The sequence below is a fragment of the Suillus paluster genome (assembly GCF_016628075.1).
Source record: "Suillus paluster strain FC165 chromosome Unknown EDB91scaffold_3, whole genome shotgun sequence".
In the NCBI taxonomy this organism is placed as follows: Eukaryota; Fungi; Basidiomycota; class Agaricomycetes; order Boletales; family Suillaceae; genus Suillus; species Suillus paluster.
Genome location: NW_024537563.1, coordinates 277,208 through 293,609, shown reverse-complemented (window position 1 = coordinate 293,609; position 16,402 = coordinate 277,208). Strand labels below are relative to the sequence as shown.

The 16,402-nt window shown below is 48.5% G+C and overlaps 5 protein-coding genes across 5 annotated transcripts; 2 read left to right on the top strand and 3 right to left on the bottom strand.

Annotated features, from left to right (window-relative positions):
* Positions 1-266: 266 nt before the first annotated feature.
* Positions 267-1,742, bottom strand: EDB91DRAFT_1285927 (uncharacterized protein; the record flags this gene model as incomplete). Its single annotated transcript, XM_041324796.1, has 4 exons — positions 267-1,141; positions 1,195-1,273; positions 1,342-1,360; positions 1,408-1,742. 4 exons carry the CDS (start codon positions 1,740-1,742, stop codon positions 267-269), a joined length of 1,308 nt encoding a protein of 435 aa, XP_041182949.1.
* A 3,818-nt stretch (positions 1,743-5,560) lies between these two features.
* Positions 5,561-7,432, top strand: EDB91DRAFT_407905 (histidine phosphatase superfamily). Its single transcript, XM_041327155.1, has 9 exons — positions 5,561-5,777; positions 5,835-6,096; positions 6,152-6,207; positions 6,259-6,387; positions 6,439-6,444; positions 6,494-6,635; positions 6,686-6,850; positions 6,904-7,067; positions 7,121-7,432. The coding sequence occupies exons 1-9, from the start codon at positions 5,646-5,648 to the stop codon at positions 7,229-7,231; spliced, it is 1,167 nt and encodes a 388-aa protein (XP_041182948.1). The 5' UTR covers positions 5,561-5,645; the 3' UTR covers positions 7,232-7,432.
* A 1,656-nt stretch (positions 7,433-9,088) lies between these two features.
* EDB91DRAFT_1285925 (uncharacterized protein) lies at positions 9,089-10,543 on the bottom strand (the record flags this gene model as incomplete). Its single annotated transcript, XM_041324795.1, has 5 exons — positions 9,089-9,591; positions 9,778-9,823; positions 9,914-10,028; positions 10,086-10,112; positions 10,336-10,543. 5 exons carry the CDS (start codon positions 10,541-10,543, stop codon positions 9,373-9,375), a joined length of 615 nt encoding a protein of 204 aa, XP_041182947.1. The 3' UTR covers positions 9,089-9,372.
* A 934-nt stretch (positions 10,544-11,477) lies between these two features.
* Positions 11,478-12,428, top strand: EDB91DRAFT_1043194 (interferon-inducible GTPase-domain-containing protein; the record flags this gene model as incomplete). The annotated part of the gene is made up of 1 exon (XM_041313047.1): positions 11,478-12,428. The coding sequence occupies one exon, from the start codon at positions 11,478-11,480 to the stop codon at positions 12,426-12,428; it is 951 nt and encodes a 316-aa protein (XP_041182946.1).
* A 327-nt stretch (positions 12,429-12,755) lies between these two features.
* Positions 12,756-16,351, bottom strand: EDB91DRAFT_1333047 (uncharacterized protein; the record flags this gene model as incomplete). Its single annotated transcript, XM_041325416.1, has 14 exons — positions 16,108-16,351; positions 15,246-16,054; positions 15,134-15,193; positions 14,666-15,087; positions 14,578-14,602; positions 14,390-14,478; positions 14,252-14,335; positions 14,143-14,196; positions 14,069-14,089; positions 13,772-14,016; positions 13,542-13,724; positions 13,398-13,489; positions 13,083-13,339; positions 12,756-12,982 (listed from the first exon to the last, which is right to left on the bottom strand). Exons 2-14 carry the CDS (start codon positions 15,881-15,883, stop codon positions 12,756-12,758), a joined length of 2,397 nt encoding a protein of 798 aa, XP_041182945.1. The 5' UTR covers positions 15,884-16,054; positions 16,108-16,351.
* Between the last annotated feature and the right edge of the window lie 51 nt (positions 16,352-16,402).

The following is a 16,402-nucleotide window of genomic DNA, read 5'->3' as shown; positions in this document are numbered from 1 at the left end:
GAACAGGATTGGATTGAGCGTGAACATCTAAGTCACTACAACAGTAGGAAACGAAGAGGTTAAGTCTAAGGAGCACTTACGCTAACTACCCTACTTTTATACATAACATTGAGTAGGAGTCTGAAAGAAATCAACCAATGAGAAAAGAGTCGTACGATACTGCGGATGAGTAAGTATGACATCATGATATATAAGCGAATGAGTAAGACGGTTACTAAATAGAAACCCAAGATCCGACCGGTTCTTCTTTAGGAAGCGAGATTGTTCTAGCCCGTGGAGTAGGGGAGCCAATCGGAGAAGCAACAGGTGATATATGACGAGGAGTCACATGAGTGGCTTGGGTACTGGAAGTAGCCAAAGGAAAACCGAGAAATGAAAAATGGTTCGTATTTGGGATTTGTGACAGCCCCCCGCACTGTTTGGCAGGGAGGTCTGCGGGGTAGGGGGGGGTCAGGAGGAGGAGATGGGGATGTCAGGAGCTGGCATTTCTTCCCTGTGGCTTGGGGGGGGGGGCTCTCAGGGGTGCCCGCATCATCATCCATCATGTCGTCACTGTCGAGGGGGGCAGAAAATGGGCCAGCACTCTCCAGATGCAAGTCGTTATCATCGGTGGGTCCAAAATCATCGTGAATAGTGATGTCAGGGGAATTATTAAGGCCGGGAAGGTGAACAGGAGGGGTACCGGGGGGAGCAGGAGGTTGGAGAAGCTGCGGATCAATCAGGGAATTGCCAGTGTAGGGGGAGTATGCGTTGGGAGGATATGGATTTGGGAGGGGGTATGCGTTGGGAGGATATGCGGTGGGGGGCAGATGTGCATTGGGGGGCGGATAAGCGCTGGGGGGCAAGTGTGTGCTGGGCAGTGGATATGCATTGGGGGAGGGCTGAGTGCTGGGGGGGTATGCAGGGGAGGGGGGGAGTGATGACTGAGCAGGGGCGCCAAAGGACATGGAGGAACCAGCCCCAGCAGCGGCACCAAAGTGCATGGAGGGACCAGCCCCACCACGCGGTTGGATAAGTGAATACAGGGCACCTGCATGATCAACACCCGGCTTAGACGAGTGCGTCTTCACCGCCATGGAGGGATTGCTGTGCCAGATCGCATCCAGATCCGAGTACCATGGAAGGTCCGCATGAACTTTTTCTACAAAAATAAATCAGCCGCCGAGAACTAAAAACCAGGGACGATGGACTCACCTAGTAGATTTTGTGCAGATGCCCCATCAAGAGGCACAATGCCAGCACCTGTGGCAGTAAATTGGCTCTTGTTCTTCTTCTATCTAGTTCTGAGTCTAGATGTATTTAATTAGCGTATGCATGAACAAAAAAAATGAGAGTGCTTACCCTGAGATGCGATTGGCGACTGAATCACGAAATTTCTTCTGGTTGTGATGGTATGCGGGGCCGTACTTGATGTGATTGGCAAAAATGAGGTGGGCAATGACACCATGGATATCGCCTTTGTCCCTGCCAGAGGGGCCATCATCAATGGGAGACATCTTTTTCTTCCCATCAGAATAGAACAAGATCCTACAATCAGAGGGGTGAGTGGTTAGGTAGTTCACCAAGACATCAGTGAGGGCATTTTCGCTTTGCCATTGAATTGACATCCTGGGTCCAGGGGCTTCTGGAGGGGCATTGGGTTGTCCTTTGGAGGTGGATTCTTGAGGATCCATTCTCCTTGAGTGCACTCGAGCGTTGGCTCTAAGTCGTGCAGAACGACGAACACGTTGGCAAGCAGGCATGTTTTAAAACTCCGCTGCGCCTTGCCGGCCTGACCTTGAATCATAGTCCATCGAGGCCGATTTTTTGATGCCTTTAGCCGGTGTTTGAAGGGTTTAGCCGTGCTCTACCCGAGTTTCCAAAAAGTTTTGAAACTTATTTTGAGTACTACTAATAGTTAATGCATTACATTAGTCTTGTAACTATCATTAATTAATGCATTAAAATGACATGGTAGCCTCCATATTTCCTGCTTGTCGTGCACGTCAGATGTGATGGTGAAATTTTTGACTGTAACATTTTGCCCCTACGTTATATATGTGCAGGACTCCGAAGATAATATAAATTGGATTCGTTCTCCCAATAACAATTTCGAGGGCAGTCTTAGACTAGCAAGGACAAAATGAGTATCCTGGTGATGAGTACCGCCCTGCATCTGTTAAGAGTACAAGGGAAGATGTGGACATCAGCATCATGAAGGAAGAGGGCTTTGGCACCGAATAAAACCTGTCGCTTGAGTGAGAGATCGTGGTGATTTCATACTAGTTGTAGTCGTAGTGCGCAGGTCTATGATTTCTTCGTGGTTCGATAAAGTAGGGGCTACGGCGGAGTGAGCGGGAAGGTGGAAGATAGCAAGGTGGAGAAAGGGAAAATTTAGATCCTGTCGATAGGGCAATAGTGGTACACGCGAACTTTTCTGAAGGGGAAGTATGGTGCCACTGACAAACGATCGGACGAACAGCAGCATGAATAAGTAATTGGTCGTTGAATATCGAGGGCTTGCAGAATAATCTGGCAGCGAACAGCTACTTGTCTCTGGTGTAATCAGAGTTGTCATCTTTCATTCTGCAGATGAATAGCGTTACATATTAAAATAAACAATTACTTACTCTCCGTCCTGTATCCCTTGAGTTATGAGGACGTGCTGGAAATACTTTGAATGCTAGCACCCGGGAGTTAGGTATGGGAGGAAGTAGAAATAAATAATAACGTACATTCATGAGAGAGCCTCGGAGCTCGAGGGACGGTCTGACAGAGGCACACTTCCGACCTGACAGTACTTGACAAGCATCATTCCGCGCCACACACATCCGCACCACCGCTCGGCCAAGTTCCCCCGCCCTGACCCGACCATACAGAACGTATACCCTCCTACACAGCCCCCGCCACCACCTCAACCACAGCCACGATTCAGGACAACCCCGTAGCCACAATCGCCGCCTCGATCAGCGCCCCCTTCCACTCCGCGCCCACCCACGGCGTCTACCGCTAGCCCGACTCCACGCCTATCAACTTCACCTCGTTCGCCACCTCAGCCTCCACGCTACCCACGCCACAACCCCGCCCCACTCTCTGTTTTACTTGCAATGTCTCCATCATCCCTCCCGCGTTTACCATTCATACGCTGAATCAGATACTGTTCGAGGCACACGTCAGTACTTAGCTGGAGGAGAAGAAAGCAGTAGCAGAGATAGGATAGAGAAGGAGGAGAGGGAACAAGAATAATGGGAACGGCAGGATAGAGAGAGGGAGGTGGAAAGGTCAGCCACGGAGGCGGAACCAGAAGACGCCCATATACATGGCCCAGAACACCCTTCCGAGAATGCCGAGATGCATGACGAGTCTGATTAACATACATCTTCCTCCACCTCAACCCCATTCTTCTCCCGTGACGACGTTCATGGAACGTTCGGTTCCATGTGTGATATGTCGGGATCAGGAAGCAAACATCGTGATCGTAGATTACGGGTGAGTGCTTCTGTGCCTATTTATCCTCATCGTTTCACTAACTTATACCTGCAGAAGTCTGGCCATGTGCCTGTACCTGCGCGGAACTAGTCCTCGCCTCATCACGCGAGTGCCCACTCTGTCGCACTCGCATCGAAAAAAGACACGGCTTTTACGGATATTCAAGGCATAGGCATATTTTTAATGTTGCAGGTCAAGAACTTTTTTTGCTGTTGCGTATGCACAGAGGCTGCAATTGTAGATCATGCCCAGCCATACGCGTGCTGTGACCTGTCCTAGTGTGTATTTCTTATGCATGGTTATGATATGGAGATAAGTACCGAGTGGAACTTAGGCTCATCTGTAACTAATAACTCATCTCATCACGACGGGGAGTTGTGCTTAGACGAAACTACTATCCGCTCGATACATGTCCTCATCCATCAGCCCCGTCAGCCATGGTTCCGAGTTCGATAATCTGCCCATCGCTTGAAATCGGTCCTTCTTAGGCCAGTAAGTGCAATTGTATGTGCAGATAATACTGAGCGCTGAGTAATGAACTCTCGATCGCGATGCCCCCTCGCATGCGCAAGTTATGCAGAATACCAGCTGTGACACCTCAAATGACCACCCAGAGGCCTCATGCAGGCGAGGTCCGTCGCACGTTTACTTCAACACTGAATTTTCATTATGTCAGATATAACTTTTGTTTTGTTGGGGTGCTGATCACGTCTTCATCGCAAGTCTGGAAAATAGCTGTTCGAATAAGGACGCTTCAACGATCTCGCAGACAGACTACACCTGCGGCATTCCGACGTATTCGAGAAACCCCCACATGTTCTGGAGTGGCCACTACAGTTTGCCTTGAATGAAAACTTGTATCGCCTTCTACTACGGATATCTCTTGTCGACACCGGTAAGCGTAGGCGACGACGATTGTACTGTTCACCAACGTTAACTGCGTACGAGGTCCTTGTACAGTGACGTTTATAAGAACAGCGTGAACGACCTAACGCTACTCGATTCGTTGTTAGTGACATAGCAGGACATAAGTAAGTCGGTCTTCAAACCTGTGATTGCAACATTATTCACATGTCCGTCCTGTGCAGGCTCAGCATTCTGCTGTCTCGAGCACACACGAGACCCTGAATATGTATGTAAGTCATTCAACCCAAGTGAGCCGCTATCTCGATTGCGGGACCCCCTGTATGTGCATGCTATGTATCAAGTTTCAACACCACAGATAGGCCCTGGTTGGCATATGGGGTTCCTGATGCGGACTCAATCATTTGATTATATTGCCGTCCAGGAACTTGCATGTTGTGCGTCTTTCTGGTTAGTGTGGCACGGAGTCAAAAGATATGATGAAACCCATGTTGGAACTTAGGCATACAATCTGAACTTTAAACTGAGCGTAAGCTCGTGGCGTATACTACCAAAAAGGTATGTCAATCCCTTAACATCTCAAGACGTAGTCCAGACTGGTTACGAGTCTAAACTAGGACCTGATGTGATCTTTCTGCACAGGAATACACCGATCTCGGACTTTGAACGTTCTCTGACATTCGAGGACCCATGACTTAGCCGACGATGGAGTATGCAGCTACTCGGAAAGACTTTTTTATGTCCTAAGGAGAGTCCGACTGAGGTCAAGTCCAGGACCTGGTGCGGCAATAACAGGGGAGGAGAACTTGCAGTGCGTTATGGTTGTCAGGCACCACAGGGGAAATGCACATCAACCATCATTCGTACGATCTCAATTTGTCTATTCAATTCGAGCATGGTCGGGCCCGGAGCTCTGCTTCTGTTTCAATTTCAAACTCACAACGAAGCGCCGTGACCTGTCACGTGACAATATTCACGACGTCGCACCAGCGGTTTATGATGATGATGGCGAGCTTAGGCACACCGGCAACTCGATCGGCGATGTCGCGCCCGTTACATGCTGCTATCTTTATCCTTTCCAAGCTTGTTCAGGGCTCAGTACTGACAGACTACAGCAAGGGAGCGCGAGGAACGCGCCGCTAGTACAAACTAGTACTTACATCAGTCCGTTATGCACGACACCTCTAGTTATCCGACATCACAGCCATATGAGTATTCTGTTATAGGGCTTCTTGGTTCCGGTCAAGACTCGACAGATCGCAGTTTTCACCCCTTCGTCTTTCATCCGCGCCTCTTTGGTCTCCAGCTCCAGCATGGTTAACACCACTACTACAGCGGGTCTCATCGGTGTTGTTCTTCTGGCTCGCCACGGCGACAGAACAGGATACTACCAAGACCCCAGCACGTACAACTCTACCCAAGCATACATAACTCCCCTTGGATCGGTGATTATTTACTACATAGCACATAATGTTGGATCATTGCTCATGGTGATTGTTCAGCAACAAGAATTTGACCTCGGGACCTTCCTTCGTAACACATACCTCAACCCCAATTCGCCATCTTTCATCCAGAACATCAGCACTGACGTGGTAAATATCGACCAGTTGGCAGTCCGCGCAGATGCTGGTGGAGGAAATGTTATCCTTGATTCTGCGTATGCTCTGCTTCAGGGTCTATACCCGCCCACACAGAAGTCAGAAGTGACCTTGGGGAATGGGCAAACCGTTATCTCTCCTCTTGGAGGATACCAATATATTCCAGGCAAGTTGGACCTGCAGTCAAGGCTGCTCTTCATTCTCTGACTGGTTTGCTGTAGTGGAATCTTTGGAGTTCTGGCAAGCTCCGTCTCTCACGAGTTGGATAGAGTGCAATGTATGTGAATCGTGATTTCTTCTAAGGTCGCTTCATAATGCTCGGGGACAGTACTTCCCATACCACCTAGCCCGAGTTTACGGCGCATCTGCATTCCAAAATATGTCCATCCAAGCCCAGCCCTTCCTGACTGCACTGAAACCTTACTTGGGGGGCGTCAGTAACAACTTCACGAACATAGTATGTCATTCCATCCTATTCTTGTATTAAAAAAATGACATAATTGTGCAGTGGAATGTAAGGGCTGTTTTGAATAATTTCACACCGAGTTCATATCGTCTCGCAGATATATGACCATGTGAACGTCCAGTACACCCATAACAAGACATATTATGAAACACTGCCTGCGACTTTCCTCCAGCAAGCTCGCCACTATGCTAATTGGGTCCAAAACAATGTCTTCACTGATTCTGTTGGCATCGGCCTAAGTGGGTTCATATATATTCATAGGAAAATGATGTTTACTAACATTGTACAGTTGGCATTCGCACTATTTTCCCGGATATAATCTGGGCCTTGGGTAATATGACCCAGCCTTCTAACACGGTCAAGATGTCTATCCAGGAAGTCGACTACAAGCCATTCATGGGTCTATTCAACATGACAAACGCTACCTTGACTGATCCTGACATTGCTGGTATCGGTCAGTATCAATAGCGTATAATCTCAGCACCGCAGACTGATACCAGTTCACAGTCGATTATGCTTCTGTTGTTGCTTTGGAGCTGTCGCTGAACTCGCAGGGTCAACATGAGGTCAGCTTGAAGTTCAAAAACGGCACTGAAGACAGCGAGTTCCGTCAGCTCAAAATGTTTGGCAACACGAGCATCACCCTCGACAGTTTCGTGAACCAACTTGCTGTGAGTCGCTCTTTACAGCACGCACGTGATTTTTCGCTCACGGCTTCATTTAGTGGACCGCGGTGAATTCTACTAAGGATTGGTGTTTTTCGTGCAATCAGACTGTCACACGCGGATGCTCTGTCTTTAACTACAGTCAAGATCCCTTCTTTTATGGCAACTAGATATGTCATAAATGTCTTTTGGTTTCAATAAATTAATTAATAATTTCAATTAAATTATTTTTGTAACCCAGTCGTTGACTCGGGTATCGAAAAACTTGTCGTTGAAAACACCCTGATGCTATTCGTTCGGTTGGATTCGATTATGATTCATACAGGCGGTCGCCGCTTTCAAGTGATAAATAAAATACGCATAGAATACGGCGGACGTTGACTGCAGTTACAGCCTTCAAACAATCCTTTCCGGACACGACTCAAGGCGCGGTTTTCATTGATTAGAAGGATCTGTTGTAGTTTACTGTGCCGCCGCTTTTGTCGGTGTTCTTGCTTTCTGTCTGCAGGTTTCTTCTCAGCTCCCGACTTTTTCTTGCCCATGTTATGGAATCGGCGAAACGTTGATCACTATGGGACTGTCAAGCGCGTGCTTGCTCTAGTAAGTACTTCTTTCTTTCCTTCCAACTTGAAGGCGACCAGAGCGCATCACTGGGTTGACCAGTCGATGTCCCTCCCACCCTCAACTCAATTTATCTCCGATACTTTTGCCATATCATGTCCTTTGAGTAAGGCATGCACACCTTCCTAACGGTGCGCCTGGGCTCTGGCCGTCCGTTTCACGACCATGTCTCCCTCACACCTACGCGCGCGCGACCGCTCCAACCGTTCCTTTGAAGGACTCCCACCCCTCATTAACATTTGCACTGCAAAACTCGTCCCAATTAACTTCAACCACTAGTGCAAAATCTAAGCCACAGTCAACTGCCACCGGAGCTTGTTACTCCACGTGTCTCACTGCCAGCCGTGCCCAAGTCGACGAACCAACAAATGTATCAGGCAACAGTAGGAAGGTACAGGCTCCCGTCAGGAACAAACACTGGCTCATGGCAGCAATGATCAATCAGTTTGCCTATATATATCTTTATGTCTCGCCACTTCGCCCGTTCTTACTCCTCGCATTCCACGCTTACACATTCTTCGTCAGTTATTGCATTACCTGGTGCATGTGCATGAGTCTTGGAGCTTGAGGCTTCTATAGGCATCTCACCTTCGAGCTATCCACTACCACAGACCATCGATTTTGAACGATCTCGATCATCCTCTCCCGTACTCTATGGGCTTACATCATTTTCAACAGTTTATATTGTACGCACTGCAAAATACTTTGAATTCTATCTATTCCCTTGCAGTGTTCGAAATGATTGATCCAACTCTTGAAGAGAGTCACAGGGCTGGGTCAGCATCACTACTGGGCCACTTTCGCGTATGACTGACAACGAAATTGCCCTCCTACTGCTGTTAGTCCTTTATCTCATCACTTAGTGGAATCTAATCAACACCGGCGTCTATCGTGCCGAACTGCCATCGACAGCTATGAAAATACACGTGCAGCATCATCCCTGAACCCTCATCCATTTCTCGTCTTCTTCAGTAGCACCTGACCTTCAGTCCACAGTCCCCATATCCATACCCCCTGGCTTATCCTCATTGACTCTGTCCTACCACTCTGCCAGAGATTCTTGATCCTTCGTGGCCCTGTCATTTCTTCGTCGCCTCGTTATTAGTGATAGGAAAGGTTCGGTCCTGAACCGCGGTTCGAACCGGACTTTTCGTGAACCGGACTGCGGTTCAGTCCAACATTCGAGGACCACGGAGAACCGAACCGAGGGTTCGCACCGGACAAAGTCATTCATCTTGCTGTTGGACTGCAGTTTTCGGGCTTCAAGAGTGTCATTAGCACGCTGTGGGTGGTCGATGATGAAGTCGCAAACCACATTGTTGAAGCTTTCTACGAGAATATGTCCAAGTATTTGAAGGAGGTGTCTTGGACTGTACGAAGGCGGCCAAGGCACTCAATCATGCTATGCATGTCGTGAAGAAGAAGGTGCCACTCGAGCAACGGATTGTTTTCATTCATATTGGTGTGTAGTTTTATGTTTCATTGCTTTCGTCTATACAGATTTACAAGTTGTTGGCCTTCAATATTTGTCATTGTCTACTCTAGAGTCTTCAGCAAATTCATTTAATTCATTTCGACAATGTTCAAGAATACGGTATTTGTCGTAGCGTACGTTCTTTTGGTCCAGTACCTCGAGTTGACCTTCCACAGCCTTCCACCCATTCAATTCAAGTCTTCTCTATCTCAAGGCCTAACTAACTTCAAGGGCGCCGCTTTCTCGATGCCAGATATGGGCGAAAAGCGATTCGCTAGTTGTGGAAGTGTTGGAGGCGCGCCATCCGGTCCATGATATCTGTATCTGAGTCGCCCTATGCGAGCGGAAAGTGATGTTCACGCAATTGATCGTGTGCCCCTCGACATCCTGCTCTTCCAAGTTGAGATAGACCCCCCGTTCGTCGAGGTCGAAGTGCTATAGCAACAGGGACCGCGGGAGGTTAAAGTGCAGTGGAAGGTTGACGGTATCCCTCCATGTTACAGATGCTGTCGGATGATGGATGTCCGTACTCAGATGGCTGATTGCCATTGAGTTTGATGAACACGTAGTTGCCTGCGGGGGTGCGGAAGAACTTGAGATGCTTTTCAGCTGACTACTCACATAGCAAAGTCGTATCCCAAGTGACAACGGTCCTCCAAGCATAGCACTGTGACTCAGCCATAATATCACATTAAGGGCATACGTAGGCGTCTACGCAAACACCTTGGACACTTCAGTATATGTTCTTCTCTTTTACGAAGCTCCTTTCTCTTCAAGGTCTCCTCCTGGGCGACCTTCCGTTGCCGGGTATTTGCCTCCTGTGGCATGCCTGATCATTGAGCGGACGGAAGCACTGGCAGGTGCAACGAATTCTACTTATGGAGTAAGTTCGTGAGCAGCGACAGGCAGATCTGTTCCACTGAACGAACCAGGATTGGAATCAACAATTTGTATCACTGAAAGCGCCTTCAAAAACACGGATGGGCGTCAGCACAAATCGGGGGCCAGTCTCAGTATTTAGGGTAGCCCATATGTACAAATCTTCATGTCTCCTTGCCTCAAATAGGGCGTGTTATTGAGGTCTGCTATCTCGGGGCAGGAGATTCAGCTGGGACTTCGAATCAAGTTTTGAATCTGAAATACTGTACATCCCATTGAGAACTAATGAATTCCACTTACCTTTCTTTGCATGAGGTAGCAGAGCCTCCAGATCATTCATGAGATGTCTCATGCCGCCGCTGCGGTGGGTGATGCCCCGAAAGGATAGTAGCAGTACACGCTGTTTGTTCCTCTTCTGTTTAGGTTGCTGAAAGTCGTCATTGTCGTCACCGATATCGTCCACTTTTCGTTCGCCTTTCCCTTTGGCGTCAAGTTCGTAGCATATCATGTACACAACCCGCGCTCACTGCTGCGGCAGTGCTGCCACATAAGTTTAGATTGTGCCAAACCTTGACAAACAAAGTCCATTCACCGTTTGAATGAGCATGCCTGCCTCTGCACGATAGGAGTTGCGCTCGCACGGCTTGTACAATAATACTAGCCCTAGCCAGGGCTTGATCGTTTCCTCTATACGGGGTCGAACGCTCTGGAAACGTTGTAATACAATGGTCTTCGCTAGATCTGCGACAGCCCCTATTTGGGCTTCCGACGATCATGCACCAGTACTTTTCTAGAACGCGTGTGCAGCGTGGTCAGACACCAACTTGTGCCTATACCCACAACCCAAGGTACTTGTGAATAACCATTTGATCTAAGGCCGCAAGGCCAACATAACGCTGACTATATTACCCCGGCATTTTGCTACAACCCATTTTCAGGGCAGCCCGTCGCGTCACTCAAAGATTGCTCCCATCCGTCCTTCAGTATCAACTGTTAGGCCTAAGGTTGCTGACATCTTCGCGCAGACAACAATGAACGTATTGGCGCACGTAGCCATAGCTACCGGGGGTTGCTTAATATCGAAGTTGCCAGTGTTCAGTTCAGGCGGCAGCGATTCGGCCAACCTAGCCCACGCCGTGATCGAAGCCCGCCAACAGGCTGAGGCAGAGCGGGATCAGGCCATCCGGGACCTTAACGACACGAAGGTCCAGCTCGTGCAGTCAAATCAAGCGACGCAGAGTACGGCACTCCAGTTTCAGCAAGCAGCAATGTCGGCAATTGCGCAGCAGAGAACTCTGGAACAAATTTCGGCGACAGTCGCAGCCGAGAGAGCTGCGAACGCCGCCCGCTTCGCTGCAGAAAACGCTACACGACTTGCAACGGAGGAGGCTAAGAAGATGGCCAAAGAAATAGAGGCGGAGAAGGAGCGTACTCAAGCTACTATGGAAGGAGCTCGAAGAGCGGCAGAGGCTGTTAAGCAAGACGCAGGGCGTCTTCAGAGATCAGTCAAAGAAGAAAAGAAGAGAGCTGATGAAGCCGTCGCAGAAGCAGAGGCAGCAAGCAACGCAGCTAAGAACGACGCTTGCGAGGCTAAAGCTGCCAAAGAAGATGCTGAAAGGCGGCTTAGGGAGGGCATCCAACCCGTCATAACGCCCACCCCTCAAGAAATTCTTGCTGCCAAAGCAAAAATTCAGTACCAGGAGAATTTGTTTCATTTTGCTGTTGCTGGGAGGGCGGGGGCGGGAAAGTCAACCCTCGTCAACGCATTCCGCGGTATGAGTAACCGCGAAGCTGGTTCCGCTCATGCAGGGGTCACGGAGACCACCTCGACATTAGGAAGATATCCAGACCCTGATGAGCGGTGCCATCATGTCTGGTACGATCTTCCTGGAGCGGGGACGATCAAGGTCCCGGATTGGCAGTATTTCAACGCTCAGGGACTCTACGTCTTCAATTGCATTGTCATTCTGTTCGATAATCGGTTCACCTGTACCGACATTGCTATTCTCCTCAACTGCAGTCGTTTCAAAATTCCCACTTACGTTGTCCGCTCAAAAGCCGACCAACATATCCGGAACATGATGAAGGAGATGGGGTACAACAGCGACGATGAAAATGTCGACCGGACGCTACGGTCAGCCTTGTACATGGCTGCAAGAGAGCAGCTCGTGGATGAAACTCGCCGCAATGTCAAGGCGAATCTTGCGGAGGCGAATCTACCCGACCAAAAGGTTTACGTTGTCTCTAGTCGACGTCTGCGAGCTGTAGCCAAAGGCGAGCAGCCGAAAAGGGTCATCGATGAGGGTCACCTGCTGAATGATCTATATGCGGAAGCACAACCTAGATGTGCCCGGGAGGAATTTCTGCCGGAGAGACTGGTCTCGTGGAAGTAACCGGTCAGCGTTGAAAGACTTCGATTTCAAATTTGGTGGACGATAAAGACATGCACTATCACTTTTTTTTTGAAACCATAATGTACTGTACATAGGGGCTGGGCCATATGCTAGACAGTACGTGCAGTTTCTACAATATTGTATGTTACTGTAAACCAGGGTAAGATCGCACCATTCGCAGCCCAGCGGGGGAAGCGCAAATGATAGAAAACCAGATATGTATCTAAATCTATGAAGGATTATTTCTAAAGAGTTGAGGCTTTGTGATAATAAGAGAGAAGAACGCCGCGGCGATGAAGATATCTTCGGCCGCGTTCTTAGCACATTTCACACTCTCCCTTTCTTCTGCACGAGATCAACCAGGCGTATGGAAGAGTCCATGTCTGTCACTACCACTTCAGTGTGTCTCTCGTGCCGCTTGTGGATGTAGTGATTACAGAGGTGAATCCACAGAAGTGGGGGGACATCACCGAACTGAGATAGAGGGGTTGGAGTGATTTTCTGCGTCTGAAATGTCTGATTGAAAACCAGGCGAAGTCGATGAATGGGGAGCGCTGCATGTTACAGTATTTGCCTCGGAATTTGCTGGTAAAAGGTCTGCAGGAATACCCATCTGAACCAGACTGACCCCCTCAGTATCGGATTGACGCTCACCGGCAACATCTCTTTGGGCACACGTCGCCGCCATGAACTCCACGACCTGTTTCCGAGTATCAGCCAGACGAGACAATAGTCCCAGGCCGATGTCTCCATGCAGCGGGTTTGTCTGCCAGTCTCCTTTCATGATAAGAATGACGGTGTACGATATCATCACGAATACGACCAGTATCACAGCACCAACAATGACCCTGGAAGTTGTATCCCCAGGACTCCACCAATCGACGGAGAAGGCCGCGAAAAAGAAGACCATGCTATCATATTTGAATCAGTCCTTCCGTTTATTACAATCACATGAAGGTACAGACTCACCCCCATATGAGCAACGCCTTTGGGAGGCTGTATATGATCGCCAGCTTTTCAAGCCCGTGTTCTCGATCATGAAGTCCTGATAGAAACAGTTCCTGATCCAACTACCGTAAGAAGCCATTGTGATAATACGCCATTATTACTAACCGCGTGGAGGTGTGTACCTTGACCCATGGTTCGATTGTGCGAGACAAGCAACAAGCCAAGAATCATGCTTCCCATGCTCGCCACAAGAGACATATAGCTTGCCACCTGAGTGGAGGATTTACCACTCCCATCGACGCTGTCGATAGCGAGAAATCCAACATTGGCGTTGAGCAAAACAGTGGCCTGTTTCAAAATTAACGACACGCAAAATGCACGACAATGGAAAGTACCAAAAGATTGGAGTCCTGGAGTTGTCCGTTCAATTTTGAACTGAATGCATTCCACCGTGCTGTGCAAGCCATTTTGTCAACGAAAACCTTGTGCAGGTCTCGGACTTGAGTCACGGGGTCGAAGAACAGGAGGGGTGCGAGAATAACCATCAATGGTGATCGTTTATATGCCCAACCATGAACTGTTTGTTCAACGACTAGTCTTGCGCAGTCCTCGCCATGATAATTCACAAAGTGATTGTGACCTTCAAAATCACGATAAATTACAGCGAGATAGACAAATGAGAGGGCACCGACTGAATGTATACATAATCCGGCCTTTAGATGCCAATCAACGTCAGGAAGAGATTGAGCTTGATTTCAAGGCTCACCGATGACAATGGCAGCGTGGCATTGTTGCATACTCTGGTCAGCAGGGGAATAGACTTTCAGAATAGGATTAGCTCATGACATCTGCGAGGAAGTATCGAAGTAGTGTACCCTTTATTTTATCTACCACAGAAAGGTGATCCCTGAGTTCGATAGCATCAAATGCCGCAGAAGACTGCATCGATGTCAAGTGGTCTGGCCATTAGGACCAATAATTAGTTCAAGGTATCAGACTAAGAAAATACTGACCACATGCCGCATGCATCAACATATCCTTGACCTCATCCACAAGGCTTTGTGTAACTAGGAACAGGCTAGGAAAGTAATCACAATGTCTCCTATGGTATATGTTCGTTTGTTTCCATGTCAACCTAGAATTTCGTTAGAAATGGGACGCTGAAGTAAACGATGTTGCGCGGACCTTTACAGGAACGCACCAGTATTGTGCTTCAATGGCAAACCCTAGTTATGAAAACAAGGACAAGTTGTTAGATCCAGACCCGCCAAGATTTATTAACCACCCACGTATGTGTGAAAGATTCTCTACGCCTTCACAGTCGGAGAGAATACCTTTGGCATTGAAGTCATTCAACCAAAAGAGGCATCTGTCACGGTGATTGGCGAAGTAATAGCAACAAACGACAGAGTCGCCATCAAAGGTCTTCGGCTCGAGTACAAGGTCAACCTGCTTCATGTCGAGCTCAAGATTCCCATGCTCAACGACCCGCTGAAGTTCATCCAGTAAGAACTGCATGTAGTATTCGATGTCCTCGCATGTTTGTTTGTTACAGATATTCGTTTCTGTGAATGTTCTCTGCGGGATGTACCTCCCACTCAGATCGTCAGCCTTCCATAGATCGTGGTCTGGACGTACTTTTTCTTGGTGCACAAAGTAGCGGGATCCTTCTGGATGCACGAGTGTAATCCATCCTTGGGGCATAGCCATACTTGAGAGAGTTTAGGAGCGGCAGAAAATGGTCAAAGTAGACTTACTCGTGCACAGGAAATGTGACTGTCATAGCAGGGATGGTAGTTTTTGAAACGTTGAGGACCCTTTGGGCAAGGTCAGTTCTGGAGTAAAGACGGGAGAGCAGACTATGTTCACCGGGGAACGCTCCTTTGGTACCGCCTGACTTCAGTTGCAACCATAGGTGCTATCAGCAGGCCGTCATGGACCATGACGACCTCTTGGCCCGGTTGCTCGTCGTTGCCTGGCGGAACAGTGTAATGAGTATGATGGTCGATCCCAGGATCTGACCTTGGTACTGCCTGAACAGGCGAATGAAATGGAATAGAAGGCATGTCCGGAGATCCATGACGTGGAGCGCTAATCAGGCGAGAATGGGCACCCGGGTATCGGTTCGCTGTTATACAATTAGTCTCCAACAAAGGCACCGCCGTGCCCCCTCGTAAAGGTTGGGAATATCGTGAATGGATTCTTGAATAAGGATCATCTTGGGGAGACGGAGGCTCCTCTGCAACCTCCAGTTCTATGTGACCAGCAGGCAGAAAACTATGGCAGATAGGTACATTCTCTCCGGCGATGTCACGTTGGGATCGCGAGATAGCTCCACTGGAAAGGTGAGTCCAAGCGGTCAATCTCCGATATCTGAACTTTGAACAACCTGCAGCACGGCGAAATAAAGAGAAGATAAATAAGCAAAACCTGGCAGAGCGCCGTGCAAGTTGTGCAACCAATTTCTTCAGTACGTCGATGATGTTGGCTAGGATTTCTGTCATCATGGGGAGGATGGTGGAGTGGCAGGTAAGATAAAAGAAGGGGGCAGCACTGGCGCTCCGGGAAGTGGCAGGCGTTACTTTTATTCAAGAGAACCGTGACGAAGACATTGCGATTGATAAGAGAGAGGAACGCAATCATAATGGTATCATATTGTGATGCAAGCAGAACCAAGACTGTTTGATCGGGTTAGATTATAGATACGTAGGAAAGGGGGAATAATACGAACGTATCGGAACTTCTCCCGGATTCAAATTGCTCGTCGGCGTTAACAGCGTGTTCAATGCTGTTCAATGATACGTTCTCAACTTCTCAACGTCCTTGCGGGACCGATTTTGCCAGGAGATGCGTTCAGTGCCATATGGAAAATTTTGCTTATTGTTATGCAGTACGACTGCGCGACTAACGTTTGTTAGTGGAGGTTTGGATGAATCCATGTGAACGTACTTGGTAACCTTTAAGTTATGACCGACTATTAGTCACGGTTACCATTAAATAACACAGCCACAGGCGCGTAGCTTTCA

What these genes read in the sequence shown, in the direction of transcription:
- EDB91DRAFT_407905 (XM_041327155.1), top strand. Translation starts at nt 5,646, where the DNA reads ATGGTTAACACCACTACTACAGCGGGTCTCATCGGTGTTGTTCTTCTG. An exon ending in AGGATACCAATATATTCCAG is followed by an intron (nt 6,097 to 6,151) that starts GCAAGTTGGACC and finishes GGTTTGCTGTAG; the next exon opens with TGGAATCTTTGGAGTTCTGG. An exon ending in CGAGTTGGATAGAGTGCAAT is followed by an intron (nt 6,208 to 6,258) that starts GTATGTGAATCG and finishes GCTCGGGGACAG; the next exon opens with TACTTCCCATACCACCTAGC.